The following is a 24,677-nucleotide window of genomic DNA, read 5'->3' as shown; positions in this document are numbered from 1 at the left end:
GTAAAAAAATCTACTTTTTGTATTGGGTTTTGGGGATCACTTTAGAGTTTGCAGTAGAGCCTCCCAGAAAACTTGCAGTAAAGCCTGCTGTGTGGAGAACTCCCAAGAGGAAATGAAAAAGGATTTAAGAAGGATCTGGGGGCTATCTCCAGGGGAGAACAGTGTGAGAGAAAGGAACCAATGGTATGGAGAAGGACTGGTCCTATGGTAGCAAGCATGACTTATCCCCTTTGCTAAGCAAGGTCTGCTCTGGTTTGCATTTGAATGGGAACCTACATGTGAGCACTGTAAGAATTTCCCCTTAGGGGATGGGGCCTCTCTGGAAAGAGCACCTGCACGCAGAAGGTTCCAAGTTCCCTCCCTGGCATCTTCAAGATAGGGCTGAGAGAGACTCCTGCCTGCAACCTTGGAGAAGCCGCTGCCAGTCTGAATAGACAGTACCGAGCTGGATGGACTAATGGTCTGACTGTAGAAGGCAGCTTCTTATGTTCCTAAGCCTTCTGAGCTGCCACCCAAGAACTACTGATTTAGTGGTCAACGAGTGGGAGGTCCAGAAGGACACTGATCTTAGCTGGACCATACAATACTAGGTGTTGCCACACCTGGGGCTGATGGGGGGGAGGGGAGGACCTGGCCCAAGCCTCTCCCTTTGATGCCTTAAGGAGACCAGTGGAGCAACTCAGGGAAGGAAGACGACCTTAGCAACGTCATGCAGCAGGAGATTGCCTGACAGTGCCATAGAAACAGAAGGAAGTATCTGGGCTCAGGAGAGTTCTGGCGCTGATCCCTATAGCTGGCCAGCAAAAGGTACCAGACAAGGCAGAACACAAACTGTAAGGGAATGAGCTTCAAGAAACCACCACAGATTAGATGGAGTGAAGCAGAACTGCTGCCTGTACCCAATATAAATAAATACTAGTTGGAGCTTCATGAATACCCACACCACCCCCGAGGCATACAATGTAGAATTTCCCCTAAGGGGAGGGGAAGACAAGCTAATAGGCTCTTTTTCAAAAAGGAAAAAAGGTAATTCTAACTTTAGAAATAGACAAATTTTAGCATGTCAAGCTTACAGGTGAAAAGAACCTTTCAAGAGGATTTAGTCAATATGCACCCACCTCACACCCTAGGACAGAGAGTATGTATTCTACTGTAGTGGTTAATAGTATGATCTATTAGTAAGGAAGTCCACTGGCCAAACCTGAGCTCAGCCATTAATTCACAGGTGGCTTTAGGCAAGACATTATCCTCTCAGCCATAACCCCTCATCTGAATTTGAGGGGAAAATATTCCTGGGTTGCTGTACTGAAGTCATATACACAAGCTTTTTCTTTGCATTTCGTATTTATATAGTATTTTTCCTCCTCAAATATCTACCATTGGTACTATCCTACATCAAATCACTAGAGCAGGCTAAGCAAATTGTGGCCTGCAGGTTGATCACAGGCTCATTACTATGAAGACGATTCCAAGTTTCCTCTCTGGAATCTCCAGGTAGGGCTGGGAGAAACTCCTGCCAGAAACCTTGGAGAAGCTGCTGCCAGTCTGGGTAGACAATATTGAGCTAGATCAGGCCTGCTCAACTTAGGCCCCCCAGCTGTTTTTGGACTACAACTCCCATAATTCTCAGCCACAGCAGCCAATAGCCAGGAATTATGGGAATTGTAGGCCAACATCTGCAGGAGGGCCGAAGTTGAGCAGGCCTGAGCTAGATGGACCAATGGTCTGCCTCAGCATAAGGCAGCTTCCTATGTACTTGTGGAGCACTGAGCAGGGCTAGATAGACTCTGATCTGGTCCAGCAGGACACTTCTTACATTCTGAAGCTAGAGTGGCGCAGTCGATGACTTCTAACACAACATCTCTCAACTATTAAGAGGATTTTGAGTATGCATTATTCTTTCATAAACACAAACACACATTGGTGCACCATTCTAGTGACAGAAAAAGAACAGGCCAACCCAATCTAACATATACATGCCCAGGCTTTACCTGAAAACTTCCCAAAAGATAGCAACCACTGTTTCCTCTAAGGCCTGTGCACGTGTGTGTGCTCGCAAGTTTTCTGATGTCCGCTCAGTTAATTTTAGATCCCGCTCAGGTTGAATTAGGAAGTTCACACTCTGAATGCAGTGCCTTGATACTGCTGCCCAGAACAAAACTCATTCCTCACAGAGATGAAAAAAATTAGAGGAATCACTGATGGCAACCTAGCAATTTTTCAATAATCTTTTTGCTTTGTACTTGAGTTTAAAAGCAGGAAAATGCATACACTCTGACTAGAGACAGCGGCATTTCCAGGTTCGGCAGTAGCCTCAATCACTCATAACATCAAATACACAAACTCTGTGTACAGATCTAAAGACAGGAACATAGGAGGCTGCCTTTTACTGAGTCAGACCATTGGTCCATCTAGCTCAATATTGTCTACACAGACTGGCAGTGGCTTCTCCAAGGTTGCAGGCAGGAGTCTCTCTCAGCCCTATCTTCTTGGAGATGTCAGGGAGAGGACTTGGAACCTTCTTCAAGCAAGCATGCAAGTGCTCTTCCCAGAGCAGTCTAATCCCCTGTATCTTACCATGCTACACATGTAGTCTCCATTCAAATGCAAACCAAGGCAGACCCTGCTTAGCAAAGGGGGCAATTCATGCTTGCTACCACAAGACCAGATCTCCTCCCATTCAGATCTGTATGCATATACTGTTACTCACACATTCAGCACATGTAAAATAGTACACTTCTATCTGTGCCTTACATTTGAGGGGGGGGATGTACCCAGGTTCACTTTTAAAATGAGCACATGTACAGTCATTCACACACAAAAATGTACGTGTGTATGGACACCTAAATATATGTTCAATATAATGCCTGAATTGAGCTAGTGTCTACACCACAGAGCCTGACAGGCCAGCCTGCAGCACAGACAACACAAATCATGATAAAGTCCTTCTAGTCCAACTCCCTGCTCAGTAGAGAAAATGCTACAGGTGGTATGAATCTGTGGCATTCCTGTATAGGAGGAGACTATGGCCTTGGCTACAGCCTACAGTTGGCCTCTAGTCCCAAGTCCGTCCTTTGGGCTGTGCTGCTGCATGCTCCCTCACACTGTGAACAAGAGTCGGATTAATCCTCTCCGTTGACCAGGCAAAGGCAGGAGGCCAAAATTCCAGTGGCCAATTCAGAGGCTTCATGCTGCCCACCATTTACAGAAATGGAAGCTGCAGATCCCTGCTCCCTTCAGTGCCTGAAGAGGGCTCTGAGCATTTTCTATTCCTAGGTCATGAGATTTCTGCTTCAGGTCCCCAAGATCCTGACGGCACTTGTCTGGTCAGAATCCTTGCTGAGGACTCTGGGGCACTATCCCATTCTGTACTGAGCAGGGGCTGCCAGTGGGGTCAGGCCCGACATGGGCAGGCTGCATAAGTATTGCACTGAGGTCGTGATCAGGGCCGGCCCCCCAGAACTGAAGCAGTTGGCCATCTCTGCTCTAAAGCTAGACCGATAAGCAGGTTCCTAGCCAAGTGGAGAGATTGCCACCGCCTGCATCTTTACCTGCAGGGAGGGGAAGGGGAGGAAGAGCAGATCCACCCGCAATACTTCACCCTGCAGCAAATTAACACAGAAGGCTTCCATCCGATTATTGTCAAACGAGCTCCTTACTCGGAAAGTGGATGAAGATGGCATAAAAACAAAAAACCACTTTAGTAGTTATTGACTCCGGAGCCTCAGAAGCTGCCCCATTAATCACGCCTCTCGCCATGCTTTCCTTCACAAACGGGTAATAAGAAAACAGCACAAAGCCTCCCTAGCCCCCCAATGCAATTTGCACCTTTTTTCCTGTGCTGCACCAAGTCTGTTTGTGGCTGTAATTTTCTAGGCTTTGTTGTCACTACTATGGCTACTTTCCTCGCACAGGTCCCTTCATTGGGATGATAGAATCAGGGCTTCAGTTTAAGTGCAGAGTGCAACTTGAATAATGTTTCCATTTGAACAAAAGAGATCAATGCACCCAAGAAAAAGACAAGCACAACAGTATTCTCAGAGGGAAGAGAAACCTAGAGAGATAAGAAAGAATTTTGGAACTTAAATCAGGGCTGTGTGTACTCTGCATTGTAAAACAAAATAAAATTCTGCAACAAGATATCCTGAAACAAGAAAAAGTAGAGTGCTGCAAACTGCCTAAGGTATGCAATTTCTCTTATTCTGCAGTTTACATGGGAACATAAGAAGCTGCCTTATATACCAAATCAGACCATTGGTCCATCTAGCTCAGCATTCTCTACACAGACTGGCAGCAGCTTCTCCAGGGTTGTAGGCAGGAGTCTCTCTCAGCCCTATCTTGGAGATGCCAGGCAGGGAACTTGGAATCTTCTCCATGCAAGCATACAGGTGTTCTTCCCAGAGCAGCTCCATCCTCTTAGAGGAATATCTTACAGTGCTCACACATGTAGTCTCCAATTCAAATGCAAACCAGGACAAACCCTGCTTAGCAAAGGGGACAATTCATGCTTGCTAGCACAAGACCAGCTCCTTCTCAAGTTTGTTCTTTTAATCACGGGTAAAGGCAAGGAGGCACTGCCTACACATTTTCAAGCAGATCTTTGCAACCATAAGGACTAGAAACTTCTTTTAAAAGTGAAATCCAATATTATCCAGAAAGCTGAATTTGCTGCTTTTCTGCACTTCTGCAGAATAGAACCATACAGTACACACAGCCCAGAGCATAATCTGGATTACATGGGTTAATAGGGATAAGAGATGTATGGACTGACAGGATCGGCCTTGGAACAGAGAAGGGGGTTAGAAAATCTTCAGAAATCCCTGGCATCCTAAGTCTAACTCTTTTAATTCTTGTGTTGAGCTAGATCACTGACAGAATTCAAGTGGCACCATAACCCCAAATTTTGTTGCTCCCAAAATGTCTCTTCTCCAGAGCAAGCTCTTCAACTAGAGCTCAGTTACCAGAGCTGGAATCAACTGAAGACTAATCCAGTCTCACCTCTGTGACTGCCAAGTCTTGACAGATCTACTGACACAATTCAGGACACAATGCAGTGTTGGGTATGCAAGATGTTGGCAGGCTCGACCGCAGGACCAGAAATAAAACTCTTCCAAATCTGCACCAAGAACAAACCTTGCCTGAATTAGTATCAAAGACAATGCTTACGAGGAAAATTACATGTTTTGATTACTAGACAAGAACTAAGCAATGGCTGGCTAAATGGCAGCTCTTTGGCAGCACATGGCTCATGAGATTATTCTATATGCTAGTCAGATTTAGAACAGTTCCTGGGAAGTTGGAGCACCGTGGGAGAAATGGGAAATGATCTAGGAAGCAGTGGGGTATCAAAAGGAACCCAGGCTGAAGCAGAGAGAGACTACAGAAAACGATTCGACTCTACAGAACCAAGATGCCAGACATGCATCATCTTTGCAAGGCTGTTACAGTTATATGGAGGTCGACCAATGGTGCAGCTCCTTGTAGCTACCTAATTCTTCTCCAGCATTCCCTGAGCTGGTAAGTGGAGGAGACGCTCAAAGAGACCCTGCAAAAGCCAAGACCCATCTTGTGTTTAAGGATACCTCTACAGGTTAGACACCTGTCTAAACTGCAGTGAACCCTCTTCAAAATCAGAGACCTCAACACACAAGCAGAGATTACTGAAGGCACATTTAGAGTAAACAGTTCGGGTTGCACAAGCAAGTAAACCAAACCATACGTACACCTGCCTACTCTGCTATCAGCCAGCACAAGTGTTACAGTTCGTCAATGGAGGCCCCACTCTGGACGTCCCTGCCTTCTGAGGTGAGGCAGGTGGCTGTTAGGAATAAGGCCTTTGCAGGGGTGGTGCCCCAGTTGCATCTTCCCACATTTCTTTGCCTACTGCCAAATCTAATAGTTTTTAGGCATTATGTAAAACTAGTTTGTTTTCCCAATGTTTTAATGGCTTCATGGGACCTGTAATTTTACTACTGCTTTGACAATACATGCTGCCATTTTATATTTTATAACTTATACCATAATTATATGGTATATAGCAGCTAATACATAATCATATTTTTTTTAATCCAATCATTCCTTCAAGGAGCCCAGGTGCAGCCCCAGGGCATCCTCCAGTGGGCAACACCTGCAGGGACAAGGAGAGAGAGGAGAAGAGGTGCAGCGGGGGGGGGGGAGAGTGGGAAGGGAGGCTCCTCTCTCTCCCGCCCAGCCCTGCCTAGAGTTGCACTGCCTGCAACTCCACACGACAAATGGCCAGCGTAGCTCTAGGCCATGTGGGATGGGAGAGAGGCACAAACAGAGCTCTGAGAAAGAGAGGCAGCTGTGCTTCCTTTGGCGGCGCACCCACCCCCCTATTGTTAGGAGGAGCTGCTCCTGAAGGAGCCCAGGGTAGGTTAGATGGTTCCCTCCCTCATCCCCAAGATGTTATCCTCAAAAAAGCCCTGTGAGGTAGCTTAGGGCTGAGAGCAGGTAAATGATCCATCCTGCTCCAATGCTTTAACAACAGACTGTATTTCTGTTCTTTAATGCAATATCTATCTATCTATCTATCTAACATTTATACCCTGCTGTTCCTCCAAGGAGCTCATGCTTATTTTTATCCTCACAACAACCCTATGAGGTAGGTTAGCTGAGAGGTACATGACTGGCCCAGAGTCATTTCATGGTTGAATGGGGATTCGAACTCGGGTCTTCCCGGTCCTAGTCCAACATTCTAACCACTACACTATACTGGCTCTCCTTTCTATTCTAAGCCATCTAGAAAATCTTGTATTAGCAATAAGGAGGGTGTGTACAAATGTTTTCACAAAACAAAATAAATGCCTGAAAATACTTTCAAAGAATTTTCTGAAGTTGTGTTTTGAAAGTTGACCATCTACTACAGATATTTCAATTCTGTTCCTTCACAACTTTCACTCTTTTCTGAAAACAGATGGTTTTTAATAACTTCCGAAATCTTCACATCTCTGCACGAATGAGAAAAAACTCACCCTCAACCTCCAAGGCAACCTTAAAAGGTTATTGAAAAACCAGAATTATTGAGTTGGAAAGAAATCACTGATGGATTTCTTTCTGGATCAGTCTTGGGAGACATCTTCTTTCCTACTGTTGTTACGAGTCCTGGGTTAAAAAAAATTGAAGCAAGCAAACATTAATGCAATTTTGCTGATGACAGGGCTGGGAGACATTGTCAATAATAGCAGAGGGCCAGATTATTTTTGTTTTGTTTTTAAACAGGAAGCACCAAATGACCTTGTGGATGAGGCGAGCAGCAGAGGGATGAAAATCAATAGTACAAGGTTTAAGGTTCTGCACTCTGAGGCTAATAAAAGCAACCACAACTAAGATGATGAAGGGGTCAGAATGTAAGTCATCAGAGGAAGGCTTGGAAGAAACAAGCACCTTTTATTTAAGGGGCTCTCTCAAGACCTGTTAAGCACATCTTTCCATCTCTTTCTTACTGAATGGGTGAACATGGTTAATGCAGCATTGATGCAGAGGAGCAGTATTTTTAATATGAACCATAATCTATGTTGTAATGAACTAAATGATTTTGTGGTGGTGATGATCAGCTGAGCTACTGCAATGTCACAGAGGGGCTTGGCAAGCAGAGCAGTCTCTAGCTGCTTCTGAAGGAGCTATTCATATCAGGACAGCTCAAAAGGGTCCAGGAAAGGAAGCAGGAGCTTCGAAAATGTAAAGGCCAGGGCTTAGGAAAGAAACAGGCTAAGGGAAGCAGGGGAACATATGGAAGATTGGGTTCCACCTTGGGAAAGGAAATGGTCCAGAGGAATGTGGCAAAATGGTCCAGAGGAACGAGGCAAAAGAGGTCAGAGTGAAAAGCCAGAGTGGAAGGCAACCTGGAAGAGAAAGTGGAAGTGGGAGGGAGATGCACATAGCCAGGAGCTGGAGAGGCAAAGGAGGTTGAACTTCAATATACCAATATGAAATAACCAGCTGAAACTTTGGCAGCAGACATCTAGGACCACAGTTTGAGAACCTCTGTTCTATTCCCTAGGAATGCAGCTACTGTATTTCCTTCAAACAATCTGGTAGTTACACCACATTTCCTGCTTCTGAGAATGGATGCTGACTCAAAGGTGTACATGATCACCTGCTACTCATGCTAGATTTTGTAGTGTGGAGGCTGACACCCCCCCCACACACACACACACTTCAAAAGGGTGGGTATGGAACTTGTAATAGAGAAAAGGCATTCACATTTGAAAATAAGAAATGAGGGCTTGTCAGACATTACTGCACGTCTGTGTGGAGGGGGGGGCACTTAAAAAGGCAGCAATTTGACACCAAAGACCTCTTGCTAATATTTCACCCCTCATTTCACAACCTCTTTTTGGCATATTGGGGAGATAGACAGATAGACAGACAGACAGACAGACACAACTGAATATAAGAGAGGGAGGGAGTTTACTCGCCTGTATATTTAGTATTCTATAAAAAGGGTACATGTCTGTTTGCGAAGAAATCTGGGACAATTTTTATGTTACCAGGTGATGTTAGCTGTAGTACTGGAGAGGAAGGCAGCACACTCTGTTCAGTATTTTTCTCCTAGTATTTTAAAATATTTTAAAAGGAGCAAACCATCAATAAGGTTGCTACACATCTATACACCCACTCTATTCTTCCAATCTCATAAAGGTGGTTTCCTCTTTCTCTCTCTCCCCCTCCCTCCCTCATTTTGTCTGTTTTACCAACTTTTGCAGCTGGATTTACAAAATAAAACAAATCTGAACAATAAAATGATGGGGGCATGGGGCGAGGGGAGAGAGAGAGAAAAGCCTCAGATTGTTCTTTATGGAGGAATATATATGCATATGTGCATTCATATTCTTTCTTCACTTTTTAAAAAACCACCCAAATACAGTGGCAAAACTGTTCCAATGATGAGAATGTGAGGGATATTATTTAATAGTGATGTCATGGGCACTAGCCAACAGATGCCCTCAACAATCATACCCATTAGCAGTTGAAACAGCCTTCAACCTGCATTTTCTGAGAAGGAACTGGCATTTTTCCAGTTAAGCTTAAAGAGTGCCAAATACCTGCAGAACCTCTCTGATCACAGCCTGCAATGGAACAAAAATAAAACAATGTGTGTTATGGGTTGTGATGGTGCTATCAGACCACTCCCACCGCTCCAAAAATCTTACATCTGCCTGCTTGCTAGTGCATTAGGAAAGAAAGATAAGGGAGGAAAAATACGTTTTTCTTCTTCATCTGGGGAAATAAAAGCTGCTGCAGTCATATCTGAAGCAAGGCTGCCTTTCAGTCCCACACTTCCCACTCCACGTCTGGAATGCTTCACTTGAGACAAGAAAAAAGAAGAGGTCTCCAGGCATTGCATATCGGAGGATAGCAATCAGCAAAGCAGTTTTCCCTTACTCTCTAACACTCCGGTAAGGCCCCTTTGAAGGCAATGACCAGGTATGATGGCAAGAGTACATTTCAAAGCAACCTAGATAAATTGAAGCGCCGATCAAATGAAATTCAAAAGAGAAAATTGCAAAGCTATTACACGCTGAATGAAACCAAATACCTATAAGTACAAGAAGAGGGGGAAACTACATAGACTCCCAACACCTCTGACCAGGGGCTGTTTACATTGTCAAGATTCAGAGAACAATACTTCTGTCTACATGAACATGTTTCAGCCACACATAAGCCTGCCAGCTATCTTGGAGCATTCACCAGTTGTTGGAAAGACAGGCGTGGCTTTCTTTCCCCACATTTAATTGGATGCAGAAAGAACACTCCGGACTTTGAGCCCATTTAGACTTTTACTTTTAACTTCAAGAACAAATGCCAGCCCATCACTCTTCAAGGCAGAACAGTGGGCATGACAGGAGACTGCACAGTGTTGCCAGAACACGCAGCTCAGGGCCAGACTGGGAGCAGATTTTCTTCAAGAAAGTGAGGTCAAGGTCACACACACCTGCTGCAGTATTTTAATCTGCAGTAGGTTACTGATCAGGACTGGAGCAACAATGACCAAATCAGTTCCAACTTTTTTTAAAATAAAAAGCAGCCTTAGAAGGCTGCAGTTATGAGCATAAGAGGAGCAGGGGGAGAGACTGCTTAACCCTCTCCCCTCCTGCCATTTTACCACTAGAGCCCCCTCTCTATCTCAGGCTGCTTTTTGCCAGTGGTGGGAATATATATTATTTGCAGTGAAAAAGCATCTCGATGGCTAATTTTTAACAGACAAATCACCAGATGGAAGAGGATTTAGCAGTTTCTTCCTCTTATGCCAATTATCTTCACTATTTTTCAAATGGGGGGAAGAAAACCCACTTCAATATATGAGCCATTTCCCACCGCACTGACCTCCATGCATGCTGCACTTTCCTAGAGGTGGGAAGCCCCTTTAAGAGACATGGAGCCATCAAGGCTCAACATCGTCTTGAAGGCATGCACAGACTGCTGGAAAGTATAGTCCTTCCCAGCACTTTCCCACAGAGCTCTATGGGGAAAGCACTGGAAAGAACTAGGCTCCTTCCAAGATGGTGCTGGGATTCGAGAGGGCCCAATTTCTCTTAAAGGAGCCCTACTGGTGGTTGGCAAAGCATAGCACTGAGTAGTGGGGAAACCGACACACAGTATTGGAGAACTGTGCACAGGCCTACTAAACAGTTAGGGGGCCAGCTTTTCCTCCTGTGTCAGGGGAGCCCTGATCAGGGGGCAGGGAGTAAAAGCCCACTTCCCCCTACCACAATTGCAAGCTGGGCCCAAAGCCTGCACAGCTGCTATTCACATTTCAAGACAACAAAACACACAGACATAAAACTCAGAGAGCCAATTTTTAAAGTGGTGGCTCTCTTATATTTAGCAGAAGGAGAGCAGTTGCCCTTACTCATCCCAGTTGCTCTTGCTAGTGTGTCATGTGTTTTAAATAACTGTGTAACCCCGTAGGACTATCTTCTCATTCTTTTTCCTCGATAAACTGCCTTTAGAATGTTTGTGCTGATAATCAGTATATTTTTATTCATCTAGTTTGGCCCCACAACTACCTTCATCATGAGCCCAGCTGCTTACGATCGATCCTTGCTGGTCCAGAGACTCCTTATCTTCACTTTCTCATTCCTGGTTCTTGACTTATGTACTCATTCCTGTTCTTCATTTATTCCACCCCTTCCACTGAGCAGCAGCTCTCTATAGAATAGGCCTTGGTCCTGAACTGGAGAGACTGCTCTAATGCAACCATAAAACATAAGGGTGATGTTCCCATGTATACAGAACACTGATTATGCAACATAATTAACTCTCTTTCTACAGCTCTTCCTCACCATGGCCCTGTAAGGCAGGTTATTAAAATCTTCCATCTACAGGTGGGGAACTGTGGCTGAGACACTGCCGACTTGCCTAAACTCACCTAGTGATGAGTCCACAGTTTAAACAGAGTTTTGAAGCCAAGTCTCCCAGATTAGGGATGTGCACCAAGTGTTTCGTGAACATCCAGGGCAGTGGAGAGAGGGCACTTTAAAGCAAGAAAGGCAGGTCTTACCTGCCCCTCCATTACACCCTTCACTGCCCCCTGCCACCACACAGTGGCACTGTTTGCGGGGCTCTCTACTTGCCCAGCTGCATTTGCTTAGAAACAGGAAGTTTCCACGTTGGCATCTGCACATGGCGCCCGCACATTTCCTGCTGGGAACAGGGAACTTCCTGTTTCTAAGCAAATGCAGCCGGGCAAACAGAGAGCTCAGCTGCTTAATTAATGCAAACAGTACTGCTCTGGGGCAGTGGGTGGTAGCAAAAGTGTAATGGAGGGGCGGGTGAGACCTGCCTTCCTCCCTTTAAAGTGCCCACTCGCCCCACCCCCCAGTTGGAACAATTCGGCTGGGGCCGCTCACAGCATTTCGGCACCTGGAAGGAAACAGAGGAGCCGAAACGCTTCGAGCACATCCCTATCCCAGATCACCGTTCGTTCCATTCCCTCTGCCCCTGTGACAGAACCACAGGGTAGAGCATGCAGGATAGCCACCTGGGCCCCCACTCTTTGGAGGGGCCTCACATACTTGTTGCCACAATTAAAATTAGCTGGAAGGGGCCCACACACTGGCTGACATGCCCCAGGCCCCCCATAGCTCACCAGGGCTCCCTAAGAATGGTCCGGGCTGAGAGAACTCCCTTTTCTTGGTTGCTGCATTTTAAGAAAGATACAAACCGCAAAGGCTTCAAACAAGAACAACAAAGACTAGTGAAGGTATGAAAGAAAAGCAAAAGGAGCTGGACACGTACCCGTCCACTGCCCTCCTGCAGATCAACCCACGCAATCCAGACCCGACTGCCACAAGCAGACCGCAGGTGGGCTGCAGAAAGTGGCACCTGCAGCGCAAACAGCTCCAGGTGACTCAAGGAAGCTATCAGTCATGGCACTTCTTTCATTAAGGGCAGAATTCTCCAGTTTCCAAAAAAGTTATGCTGATAATTCCCTGTCGCTGCCTCCCTCTTCCTCTCTAGTGAATGCTGGAAGACATTTTGCAAGGTAGAAGCAAGGGAGCTGAGCTCCAGACTCGTACCCAGTTGAAAGGTAGAAACTCTTCCTCACCCTGGCCTTTTCAGGGTTACTATAACATCATCATAGCCCTGAGGCATAATGGTTACCGCTGAGTTGAGAATTATTGCTACCCGTTGGAAAGGAACAGGGTGGAATTAACAAGCAGGTGTGAAGAAATTGCTTCATTATTCGCTGACCTTGCGAGCACAGCCTCGCTTGCTCCAAACGCTCTCTCCAATAAAACCTGTCGGTGTCTAGATTTAGCTACAAAACTCGCAGCCTTGGCGTGACCTGAGAATTGAGGGGAAGTGGCAGGTGGGTGCTGTAATACCCAAGACACTGGAATATCACCAGGTGCCCATTGCTTCAGGGCTTACATTAGCACCGGGGCTCTTCGGGTCATCCTCCTGTTTTCACTCTCAGGACTCAACCATAGAATATGTGAAAGAATAAAGAAGAGGGGCCTCTGAGTACACACAGAAATCACTTCTGTTTCCACTGCCAGACTCCCACATGCCAGAGAGAGCCAGCATGTGTGTAGTGGTTAAAGTGCTGGACTAGGACTGGGGAGACCTGAGTTCAAATCCCCATTCAGCCATGATACTTGCTGGGTGACTCTGGGCCAGTCACTTCTCTCTCAGCCTAACCTACTTTACAGGGTTGTTGTGAGGATAAACTTAAGTATGTAGTACACCGCTCTGGGCTCCTTGAGGAAGAGCGGGATACAAAATGTGTTTTTTAAAAAAATGTTCCTCCATGTCAAATGACATTAAGTCAGGGCAGGCATGAGCCCTAGTACATCTCATTTAAAGTTACTCATAAGGCTTGGTATGGCCTCAACTTCCTCCACAATGCTATTTCCTTCATCAGACTTCCTTTTCCAAGCATGTCTCCTTGACACACTCATACCACCACCTGACTTCTAACAAAGCCACTAGCGTACCTACCTATTTGTTCTCTCAGACTTCAACAACCAAGACGTTCTTGTTCAATGCAAACAAGATGGCAGCCAGTGCATTATGATCCAGCCACATCAAACAGCACAAGCAATGGCAGTGAAGGTACATTTCATCTAAATGTATTTCATCTTCATTTGGATGTTTTGCATTTGTGTTCTGTCCTGTTAACTTGCTGTGAGCTCTAGGGATGGTGGGAAGGGGAGGAAGGAGTCCCAATACAGGCCTCATTCACATATACATATCTCTTGATTAAAAGGTAAAGTGTGCCGTCAAGTCAATTTTGACTCCTGGCACCCAGAGAGCCCTGTGGTTTTCTTTTGGTAGAATACATAAGGGGTTTACCATTGCCTCCTTCCACCCAGTATGAGATGATGCCTTTCAGCATCTTCCTATAGCGCTGCTGCCCAATATAGTACCTGTGGGGATTCGAACTGGCAACCTTCTACTTGTTAGTCACTTGATTACTCTGTATTTAATGAGATTGTGTGAACTGAGTCTACTGAAAAGCATTGCACTTGAGATAATGCAAACTGACCAGAAAGTTGATCTGTGATAATCTATGCATAAAAGTAAATCATCAACATGTATGTGTAAACCCACCCCCAACAATTTAAAAACTCTCTTGCTTAGTGCTGATCATTAAAGACTTGCTTTAATACAGGAGGTTTTCTACCATTTCCAGAAGGCTTGAGCCTCTGGAAGTAGGAAGCTCCAAAGCTTGGGAGTGATCACTGAGCATGCCTCTCCTTTGGTTCATGGAGCATGCAAGAGAGCACTACCACTAAGGAGGTTCCTCTTGGCAAGATACTTAGAAGAGTGTGTTAGGAGAGAGTGGAGAAAATGGAGGGCATTTAGGACTTTATGATAAGCTTCCATATTTTAACTTATGCTTGGTCCTCTCAAAGATACTATCTTGAGAATCTGTGAGAGTTTTCTTTTGAGTATCTTATTGAGTTTTCTTTTTTCAGTCACTGGAACTAAGCAAACGAATAATAAACACAGGCTACGAAAAACAATCCTTCAAAATTTGATTTTCACAAATGCCCTTTACCAAGCAAAGAGGTTGCTCTTTTATACAACTTTCGAAGACAGAAAAAACAGATGAGATTGAGGAGGATCCTCAAAACAAGATGAAATTGAAGAGGATCCAGAGCTGTAGCCACAGGAGGCCTGAAGGGCCAGGTCTGCTCTGCTTCGGAGTATACATTCAGGTCCCCTCTTTAAGGATGCGTGCAAACCTGTTCGGGGGCCCTTTTATGGGCCTCTGAACAAGTTCAAAAGACCGGTGGTTCAACCAGTTCGAAGGCGGGGGGTGGGGGCCTTTAAGGACTGGAGAGGGTGCACTTATTCCACCACCACCCCGTTTCCCCCACTGGCACCGCAGTTTAAAAGGGTCCAGTGGTGCTGCAGCATACCTCCCTGCTGCCCCATTTCCTCCTCGGACCAGAAGTGACCAGTGCACGTGTACTGAGTTTTTTCATTAAAATAGTAAGCCTCTAATTCTTTTCAATATGAAGATATAAGGAAGAGCATGCAGACAATATTCTACCAAGTTGCTCGTTAAGAAGTGCAACAGTTAACACACCTGGAACAGATTAGGCTGCCTGCATGGGGGGGGGGGCAGTTGGCTCCTCCCACCGCCAACTGAGCCAGTTCCCAGGGAGGGGAATACAGGATTGCTCGCTTTGCACCACCCCCACTGGAAAAAGTCCTGCAACTGCCCACTGACTACCTGTGCTTACATTCTGGTTATGCTGCAGTAATTCCCTGCCCTCCGAGGAGGCCCCATACTCCAAAATGTCTGGCTACAGGTTGTGGAATGGATTGATAACAGCTTGCTTGGAGAGGAGAAAACAGTAGGCTTAACATGTGGTACTTACTGCCTTAAGACCAGCAGAACAGCATCCCTTGCCAGGTGCACTGGGAACAGAACTAGCCAGCTCCAGAGCCTCCTGGCTGCCCACTACACTAACCAGGGAGATGGTGTTAGTTGGGCAATTCATACTCTAGCAGCTCATAGCCTTAACACTGATCCTGGCATACTAAAAGGTAAGCCGAAGAAGCCCCCATCCTCAGCAGACATGGGCACTATGGTGCTAATAATACAACAACCCTGCACTATAGATCAGTAAGGATGACTGAAATCGTGCATGTGAACTGATTTGTTTACACCTCCATTGCTGGTGGCCCATTGTCTGTCTGTCTCTCCCCGACACCCACTCCGCCCCATACAAACACCACTGCGAAGAGTTTGTAAAACTATCAGCTTGAACATCCTGCCAGTGTTGGCTATATTAACTCTGGCATCAACCTGCCTTCCTGTTTGACTTGAGAAAATAGATTCATTCGTTTTAGACTAAGTAACCTAATGGTGCAGCAGGAAAATGACTTGACTAGCAAACTAGAGGTTGCCGGTTCGAATCCCCGCTGGTATGTTTCCCAGACTATGGGAAACACCTATATTGGGCAGCAGTGATATAGGAAGATGCTGAAAGGCATCATCTCATACTGCCCAGGAAATGACAATGGTAAACCCCTCCTGTATTCTACAAAAGACAACCACAGGGCTCTGTGGGCGCCAGGAATTAACACCGACTCGACAGCACACTTTACCTTTAAGCAAGGTTAGGAAGCCACATGAGGGAGACACATCCATGGCTGGCAGGATGTCCATCAAGTGTTTTGAAATAGGAATCTCAAAGTATAGACATACCTACAATGCAGAAAGTACATCCTAAAAGCATTACTTTTCTTTGTCACAAAATACCTTACTCTCAAAATAACTTTCCCAAACTACTTGCTGTCAGAACCTGCAAGCAAACCTATCCAGTTTCACACTGAACACAGACCCTATTACAAAAGTGTTTTCATATTTTCCTCCTGACATCTTTTTAAAGTTAACACTTTTGGGCAGCTGCCACTCTGTCCTGCAAGAATCAGTGTTGGTCTCTCTCTTCCTCCTATTACAAATCTGCACGGCCACCCTTCCTTCAATATATCAAGCATTTGCCAGTCACTCCTTATCCAGAGAGGAATGGGGAGTAGTTTTGTACCCTCCAAACACACTTCAAGGAACTGCAAGCCCTTCCACTCCAGCATGAGCAAAGGAAAGGCACTAGTAAAACTCCAAGAACCTACAAAACTCCCCCACACAGGGACATAGCTATAATTGGGTGCATAAGTTCAAAGAACCTGGGCGGCCCCCCAGCTCCACTCCTCCCTATTTTCTTAATTCTCACTCACTCCAAGAGGCCACCAAGGAGAGGGGCAAACACAGGCCTCCCTCTCCCCTAGCTAAGCCTCTACCCCCACATATGCATTACACACTTCTTAAACCAAACCTTATTTCACAGATTTTCTCCTTGTGCAGATAGTCAGTTCCCATGAACTCCCACACTCCCTGAAACTGCACAATACAGCCACCTCCTCTCTATTCCAGAAAAGATCAGGATTCGGGTGTCCCCACTACAACAAAATCTTCAGGAATAGCACAGTCCTTCCTCATCTAAAGGGAGCTACCCCCTAAAATTGCTATCTTCTTTCACTCTGTCTTGCAGAGCAATTGCACTGTTAAGACTAAAGCTGCATGATAGGTAGATATTCAACAGGCACTCAATCTCTTGGCATACAGGCACAACAAAAAAGGGTAGCTTCTTCCCCCACTAAATGTTTGCTTATTATACAGCTGTTAAGAAGCATAGACTCTGTGTGTGTGTGTGTGTGTGTGTGTGTGTGTGTGTGTGTGTGTGTGTGTGTTGGAAATTGTCTCTCACCAGCACCTCAGTGAAAATACACACTCCAGAACTGCATGGTTACCAACTTTCTATCCTATGGAAGTCTCTGACAATTGCAGGGCTCGCAAAAATTCAACAGGTACTGCATTCCACCCATCACTGCATTTCTGTGTGGGGAGGGGGAAAGAAGCTGCACCTCTTTTTCTGCCTCATTTGGCTGTTAAAACACACAGGCCCACTTAAAGAGTGACACATTTCCCCCAAATTTCTCCAAATAAATGACACAGGGGGGGGATCCCTAGGGTTCCAAAAATGGGTTTCAGCTCCCAGCCTGGCAGAAGCTTTGGACTTTGCATGCAATTCAACAGGTGCGGTGCTTCCCTCCATCAGTCTCTCCACAACACCTGTTGGATTTCTGCCTAGCGTGCACATGCTGAGTTTTTAACGACGCAGAAGAGCCACCCAAGAGGAGAAAAGGCGGCCACTCTGCCGTACTCACAGCGGAGAAGTTGTGCGGGCCGCACTGCTCGCCTCTGAACTTGCAAGAGAGGAGCATGTCGTCGAGGCGATGGCCGAGGCGGTCGACGAAATCCTCGCTGATGCCCCCGAAGTGGCGCGGCGGCAGGAAAAGGCGGAAGTCGGCCAGCTTGGCGAACCAGCGCAGGCGCTCGGGCTCGGCGCGCAGGAGCTCGGCCAGCAGCGGCCGCGCCGTCCTGTTGGGCAGGAGGAGGCCGAGCCAGTTGCCCGCGTAGTAGAGGTCGCCCTTGGAGAGGCGCGGGAAGCGCAGCGGGTTGTTGTTGCAGAGCGTGACGGCCGGGAAGGCCAGCTGGCGGCTCCACTCCGTGCGCACCGTCGTGTGCGACGGGAAGGCCAGCCAGTGCAGCAGCCGGTTGGACGACCACGCCAGCAGCAAGCCCAACGAGGCGCCCACCGCCAGCAGCCAGAGAGCCCGCCGGGCCGGCGCCGCCCGACGCCAGCGCACCGCCCGCAACCCCGGCAACCTCGGGCGCAGCGGCCGCTGCCTGGGCCGCCCCCTCGAGCCCCGCCGCCGCTGCTGCGCCGCCGCCATGCGCGCTCCCCGCCTCCCGAGCCCTTGCAGGGGGGCCAGCCGCGGAGCAGCAGCAGCGGCAGCATCCAGAGGAGGGGGGGCGGGAGCACCTGGCCGAGGGGGCGGCCGCTCCACTCACTTCAGACGGGCGCCGGCGTCGGGTGGGGGGAGGCTCTTCGCGGCGGCGGCGGCGGCGGCTCAGGGAAGCCTGGCGCTCCGCCGCCTTCTCTCCCACCAGCCTTGCCGAGTCGGGAGTCGGTTCCCGGCGCGGCTCATCTCAGCAGATCCAGGCGAGAAGGAAAGGGGGGGGGAGGCGGTGCTCAGCTCCGCAGTCGCTGCCCTGGCCACCCCTCCAGCGTCCTGCGCCGATCGCTAAGGGAGGAGGAAAGAAGCCAAGGATGGACGAGGCGGGGGGAGCCAGCCGCGCCCGCCGCCGACGGAGCTGCACCTTGCGCTTGCAGCAGATCCGCGGTGCTTGCTTGGCCCGCAAAGATCAGCCTCCCTTGGAGAGGCGAGCGAGGATGCGCTACGGCTCCTCCTTCTAGAAGGGGGGAGGGTGTGTGGAGAGAAGGGAAATGAAAAGGAGGCGAGAGGAAATCAGGGAAACTAAAATCAGCTTAAACGCACGCTTTTTGCTTGTAATGGCCTTGCAGATGCTGTCTTCAGGTGAAGCGAGGTGAACATCAACTTTGAAAATACACAACCTATAAATCCTTTGGCCTTTGAACTGGATTGTACATCTCATCATAATCACGCAGTTCCCTGGATGGATGAGAAATTACTTGCAGTGTTGTTGTTTTTTCTAAAAAGAGCAAGAGAAAAGGTTTGCCATGTAAATGTCATCCTCTGACCTCCCACAGCGCTTTCCCCAGATGTGTAATTAATGAATAGCTGTAAAGGAATTCTGCACATGCTCAATTCATATTATTGATTTACAGGGTCCACAGCTGAGCCCTGATCTTGAAAACCTGCCCCAAATCTGATCCTCCCTCTGAGTGTGATTAAAGGATGCAGTGTGGAGCTTCACAATGTCCCATTTGGAGAGACTGTTCCAAAGAGTGAACCATCTGAATAGATAAAAGTCCCCCCATAAAGAACCATCTGTGCCCCTTAGTTGAGTCTCTTTTGAATTATGAATGTAGTTGTTGGTTTCTTGAATTTTGAATAAATCTGCCTCTGTGCCCTTGGACTGTTTTTGTTTGGTACTTTATATTGGGACCATCTCTTTTTCTGGATCACAATTAGATTAAGCCTGCTTTCTGCAAATGCTTAGAAATGGACTCCTTTATTTGTTTAACGGGGGCTGGTTGTAAAGAGAAACACTTTACACTTGCTATAGGCACTCTCTATATATTTGAGGAAGGAATCTTGACACTGAAAAGAGAGATGCTGGAGCTAAGCTGTGTGTGCTGGCACAACTTCTTAGTTATAACAAAAATCAAATTATAGAGGGGACAGGACAGAACTTTATAAAATTATGAATTGTGTGGAGCAAGTGACCAGATAAATGGTTCTCACACATTAGAATTTGAGGTCATCTGTTGAAACTGATTCGACAGCAGGTTCAGCACTAACAAAAGAAAGTATTTCTTCATTCTTACACAATCGGTGTAAGGAAATCATTGCCAGAGGATGTGATGATGTGAACTACGAAGGCTTTAAAATAAGATTAGACAAGCTTTGTGTAGGATAGATCTATCAATGGCTATAAGCTATGACTGCAAATAAATGAATCATCATATTCAGAGGCGGGATAACTGCATACTCAAAATAAACAGGATGGGGATGGGTATCTCCATCATCCTCCGCTTACGAATTTCGCAAGGGCATCTGGCAATACCAATGACTAGTCATTCACCAAAGGTAATGCTTAAGTTCTAAAATTAATCCCTGTTACTTTGGAAGTTTCTGCTTTTGGAAGCAGAAATCCAAGCATGCTGAACTGTTTTGCCCCATCAATTTCCATGAGGTAAACAACTCTGATTTGCCAAACAAAATCAGACTGAAATGCTTGAGTTTAAGTGGGTTTCACTGTAATCCTAAACACACTGCCGCAGTCCAAAAAGGTTAATCATGACTATCTTCTGAAATCAGATGCACATTATGATCACTGAATTCAACAGGACATTCCCTATACATGTCTTTTGGGTTGTTTGCAGCTAACATTTTCTGAATTTATTTATTTATTGTTTGTTACCAAATTTTTATACCGCTCAAAACGCAAGTTCTCTGGGCGCTTAGTGTCAGTATGGTAGAAGTAAGTTCCTGTTATTTGGTGGAAAGCGTAGAGGATGCAATGTACCTTTGCCTGCAGGATATCTGCATCTCATGCAGCTGTTAAAGGCACATTAATTCTGCAAGAAAAGTTGGCAGCTGTAAATTGTTTCTCACACAAACATCCTAGACTCAGTATTTCCAGCTGTAAAATGGGAACAAAATTCTCAGAAATTCGAGGAATGCAAAGGACAACTAAAGAAATGGCCTGTGATCATTACAACACTTGTGGAACTTGAGATTTTGAAGAACTGAATTCAAATCCAACTTGATTATAAACATACTGGACGACCTTGGGGAAACCTTCCTTCCTTTCTTAACCTCTGTTACTCCATCTTGAAAATGGGTGTGACTTCCAGTCAACATGGCAATGTAAGCAGTTGCACTTCAGTGTGCTCCGGAGCCTCCTGCCTGACTTATGCTGAACTGCTTAATCGCTTCATAACAGCGGAGACTTGTTCATTAAACAGGTGATTATGTTTCCTTTTCTATTGGGGGAGTCCCACTGTTGAATTTCATAATGATTTCTAAGGGAGGGAGGAAGAAAGTTCAGTCTGCTTCTACACAAACCCTGCCTCCAACCCGTCCTTTCAAAAATACCAGGTTTATATCTGCTGCCAAGGATCAGATAATATTAAATTGTTGATTGATTTGATTAGCCTTATCCCCAGTAGAGATGTGCATGAACCTGTTTGGAGGCCCTTTTACAGGCCTCCAAACAGGTTTGAACACTGGGAGGTTTGGTGTTCAGCAGGCGGGAGGGCGCGATTTAAGGACAGGAGAGGGTGCCCTTACCCCTCCCTCCGCTTTCCTCCCCTGCCGGTGCTCGGTATTTGCAAAATCCTACAGGGTGGCAGCGTACCTCACTGCTGCCCTGTCTGCTCCCTGGCCGGAAGTAGCTGGCGTGCGTGCGCAAGCCATGCTCCAATCACGCATGTTGGGCATGCACATGCCCAGCATGCGCACATGCACCAGCTACTTCCGGCCAGGGAGCAGACGGGGCGGCAGGGAGGTATGCTGCCGCCCTGTAGGACTTTGCAAATACTGAGCACCGGCAGGGGGGAAAGCGGAGGGAGGGGTAAGTGCACCCTCCCCCACCCTTAAAGTGTGACTCCCCCCCTGCCATCAAACCACTCCCACCTGGCTCCATGCACATCCCTAATCCCCAGAGGAGCAAGACCCGGCTGCTATAGTTTCTTTAGATGTGGAGAAAGCATTTGACATGGTCTGTCTGGGGTTCTTGGAATATGTTTTAATTAAATTTGGATTTCCCCCAAGTTTTTTGACTTGGGTTACCATGTTATACAGTACATGGCTCCTTATTCAGAATTCACAAGTCATCATCAATGGACTATTGTCCCCTTCATTTAGGCTAGAATGGGGCACACATCAGGGATGCCGTCTATCTCCTCTTTTCCCCAGTATGGTGTTGGAGAACCCCTGGCTTGTGCTGTTAGAGACTCTGACAATATACAGGGTATTACACTAGGTGAGACTCAGCACAAGTTGATTTTATATGCAGATAAAATTTTATGAGGCTCTGCATACAATCCATGTGTAGAGCCTAACTCGGCTTTCCCCACAGATGAGCAGGGAACTCACCCTGGGCAGCTGGATTACCAGTTACCAGCTCTGTCAAGTAGCCTGAAGGGGTGCCGGGGATCAGGGGCCGCCTGGAAGTCCCACGATGCCCCTCACGAGGCTGGGAGGCTTGCTGCAGCCTCCCAGTCGGGCGTCTCCTCATGAGTCGCCATGGAGTGGAGCTGCGCCATGGCAACTCATGATCAGAAGAACCAGGGTTAGCAGAGCACTCGCTCTGCTAACCTCATTTAAGGGGAAGGGTGTTTTGGAAGGTTTCCTGCTGGGAGCTGCGCGCTCCCGTTGTAGCACACGACCAGGAGAAACCAGGCTACGCTCCCTTAGCCCGGTTTCTCCTGGTAATGAGAATAGGCTCTATGTTTTATTAATAAACCAGAGGTCTCAATTCCTAGTCTTTTCTTTAGTTCAAATGTTTGGTAATTTCTCTGGTCCATAAATTTGGCCAAATCTGATTTGATGCCTTTAGGTTCTATGGATTTTCCTGATGAGTGTAGCGTTTGGGATTTTAGATGGTGTCCAGAGTCTTTTATCTATTTTGACATAGTAATTCCTAGGAAGCTCTCTCAATTAGTAAATTTTAAAATTTTTCAAATCTTTGATTCAAATGAAAAATGACTTAGATCAGTGGGCTAAAATTCCATTGAGTATCTGGGGCAAAATAAATGTGCTTAAGACTAATCTAATGCAGAGGCCCTCATATTTTAAGAGGTCTTCCAATTCTTATATCTTCATCATATTTTAAGCAAGTTTATCAATTAGTCAATGAGGCGCTTCACATATCAGGTGTGAAGCGCCTGACGGGGTTCTGTGAGGAGAGTGGCCTTAGCCTGCTCTCCCCGCAAACGAGCAAAACAAAGAGGAAAGAGCCCACTCGTGACAAAGATAGAGATATATAAAAGTCATATATTGCAAAAGACAATTAGGAATATGTATTGATAATCAGTAGAGAAATAGTAAGATAATTTCTTATTTCTCACAGTTGTAAGAAAATTAATAATTGAACCAAACATAACCATTCAAATAGAAACATAAATAATAACATATATAATAATAATGATGGTCAAGACATGAGATATCACGTGTGAAGCGCATGACAAGGTTCTGTGGGGAGAGCGGGCTTAGTCCGCTCTCCCCGCAAACGAGCAGCGGCTCATAGCTGGGTGGCCGGATCAGCCGTCCACATGGCTGCCGGCTCTGTCACGGAGCAGGTGGGGGCTGCAGGGATCGGGGACCGTGTGGCCCCCGGAAGTTACAGGATGCCCCACGCAAGTGCGCGGGGCATCCTGGAGAGACCCCTGAACCCGGGAGGCTGCTTGCAGCCTCCCAGTTGGGGGGGTCTAATTGTTTGTTGCCACGTGCTGTGGCAGCACACGAGCAAAAAGCAAGGTTCATGGGTCAATCAATCCATTAACCTCGTTTAAGGGGAGGGGGATTTAATGAGGCTAGCTGCCCGGAGCCATGCAGCTCCCGTTGCAGGACACCATCGCCCAAAAGTGGTCTGGGCTCCCTTAGCCCACTTTTGAGCGATCGTGGGAATAGCCTCAATGACTTCTTTTGGCAAGGACACCCGCCCATATTTTCACTTCATAAACTTCAACTACCTATTGAAGAAGGCAGATTTAATTTCCCACATTTTCAGGCTCATCATTGGGCATTTATTCTATCTTCAGTCATAGGGTGGAACAATTAATCCTGGGTTTCAGTCACACCTTGGGCACATCTTGAAAGTTATTATTTGACCCCATTGAAATCTTGGCAGATGCTCAGTTCGTGGATCTGGGTCATTACTGGTCTTCAAAGCTGCAAGAACCTTGGGTTCTTGGTTTTGATCCTTTCCAGCATGAACAACTTACGTTGTGGAAAAATCTCTGTTTAAAGATTGCTCACAAATCTTTTTATTGAGCTAACTGGGCCTCTCACAACATCATTACACTAGATCAATTGATCTCTTCTGAAGCTATTTTTAAATATTTTGACACTTCTAGAGCTGAGCTTTATATACCCTCAAATGCTAGCTGACACTTTATTCAGCTAAAGCATTTACTATCATGGTTCCTTGGTTTTGATGCAATTGCAGCTTCTGAAAAACGTTTTCTATTAGATCTGGAACATCTGTTGGATGCACTTAAGCCTGTAACCTTGCTCAATCAGAAGCTTTAAGATGTTGATAAGATTGATATCTATTATACCTGAGATACTCGGAACCAGTGTTCCCTCTAACAGGGATTTCCAAATGTTGTTCACTACAACTCCCAGCATCCCAATCTGCAGTGGCCTTTGGCTGGGGATGATGGGAGTTTTCGTTGTCAACATCTGGGAATCCCTGTTAGAGGGAACACTGTTCGGAACAGATCTTTGGAACAATTATCTTGAATACCATATCCTGGGGCAAAAAACTCCAACTGCACTTATACGCTGATGGGTTCTGAGCTGTCAGTGACTGACCAGGAGAAGGATCTTGGGGTCATGGTGGACAGCTCATTGAAAGTGTTGACTCAGTGTGTGGCAGCTGTGAAAAAGGCCAATTCCATGCTTAGAATCAT

At 46.5% G+C, this 24,677-nt stretch overlaps 1 protein-coding gene and 1 long non-coding RNA gene across 5 annotated transcripts in view; one reads left to right on the top strand and one right to left on the bottom strand.

The window, feature by feature from the left end:
* The window catches only part of ASIC2 (acid sensing ion channel subunit 2), a 528,145-nt gene that overhangs the window by 172,044 nt on the left and 331,424 nt on the right, over positions 1 to 24,677 (bottom strand). The window contains exon 1 of one of the 3 annotated variants that reach the window (XM_053260547.1): positions 17,713 to 18,928. The exons of the other annotated variants lie outside the window; for them this stretch is intronic. Coding sequence (XP_053116522.1) covers positions 17,713 to 18,282 — 570 coding nt within the window. The 5' untranslated portion in view covers positions 18,283 to 18,928. Of the gene's footprint in view, positions 1 to 17,712; positions 18,929 to 24,677 lie in introns of those variants that run through there. 3 annotated transcript variants of the gene reach the window in all.
* Positions 13,441 to 19,450, top strand: LOC128329413 (uncharacterized). 2 transcript variants are annotated; one of them, XR_008309642.1, is made up of 3 exons: positions 13,441 to 13,581; positions 18,915 to 19,084; positions 19,200 to 19,450. It is a non-coding gene; the product is annotated as an uncharacterized LOC128329413 (long non-coding RNA). The 2 variants fall into 2 exon arrangements; XR_008309643.1 differs by lacking the exon at positions 13,441 to 13,581 and adding an exon at positions 17,247 to 17,352.

The sequence above is a fragment of the Hemicordylus capensis genome, chromosome 6 (genome assembly GCF_027244095.1).
Source record: "Hemicordylus capensis ecotype Gifberg chromosome 6, rHemCap1.1.pri, whole genome shotgun sequence".
NCBI classification, from domain to species: domain Eukaryota; kingdom Metazoa; phylum Chordata; class Lepidosauria; order Squamata; family Cordylidae; genus Hemicordylus; species Hemicordylus capensis.
The sequence above is the reverse complement of the archived record's forward strand: the minus strand, read 5'-3'. Positions and strand labels throughout refer to the sequence as shown.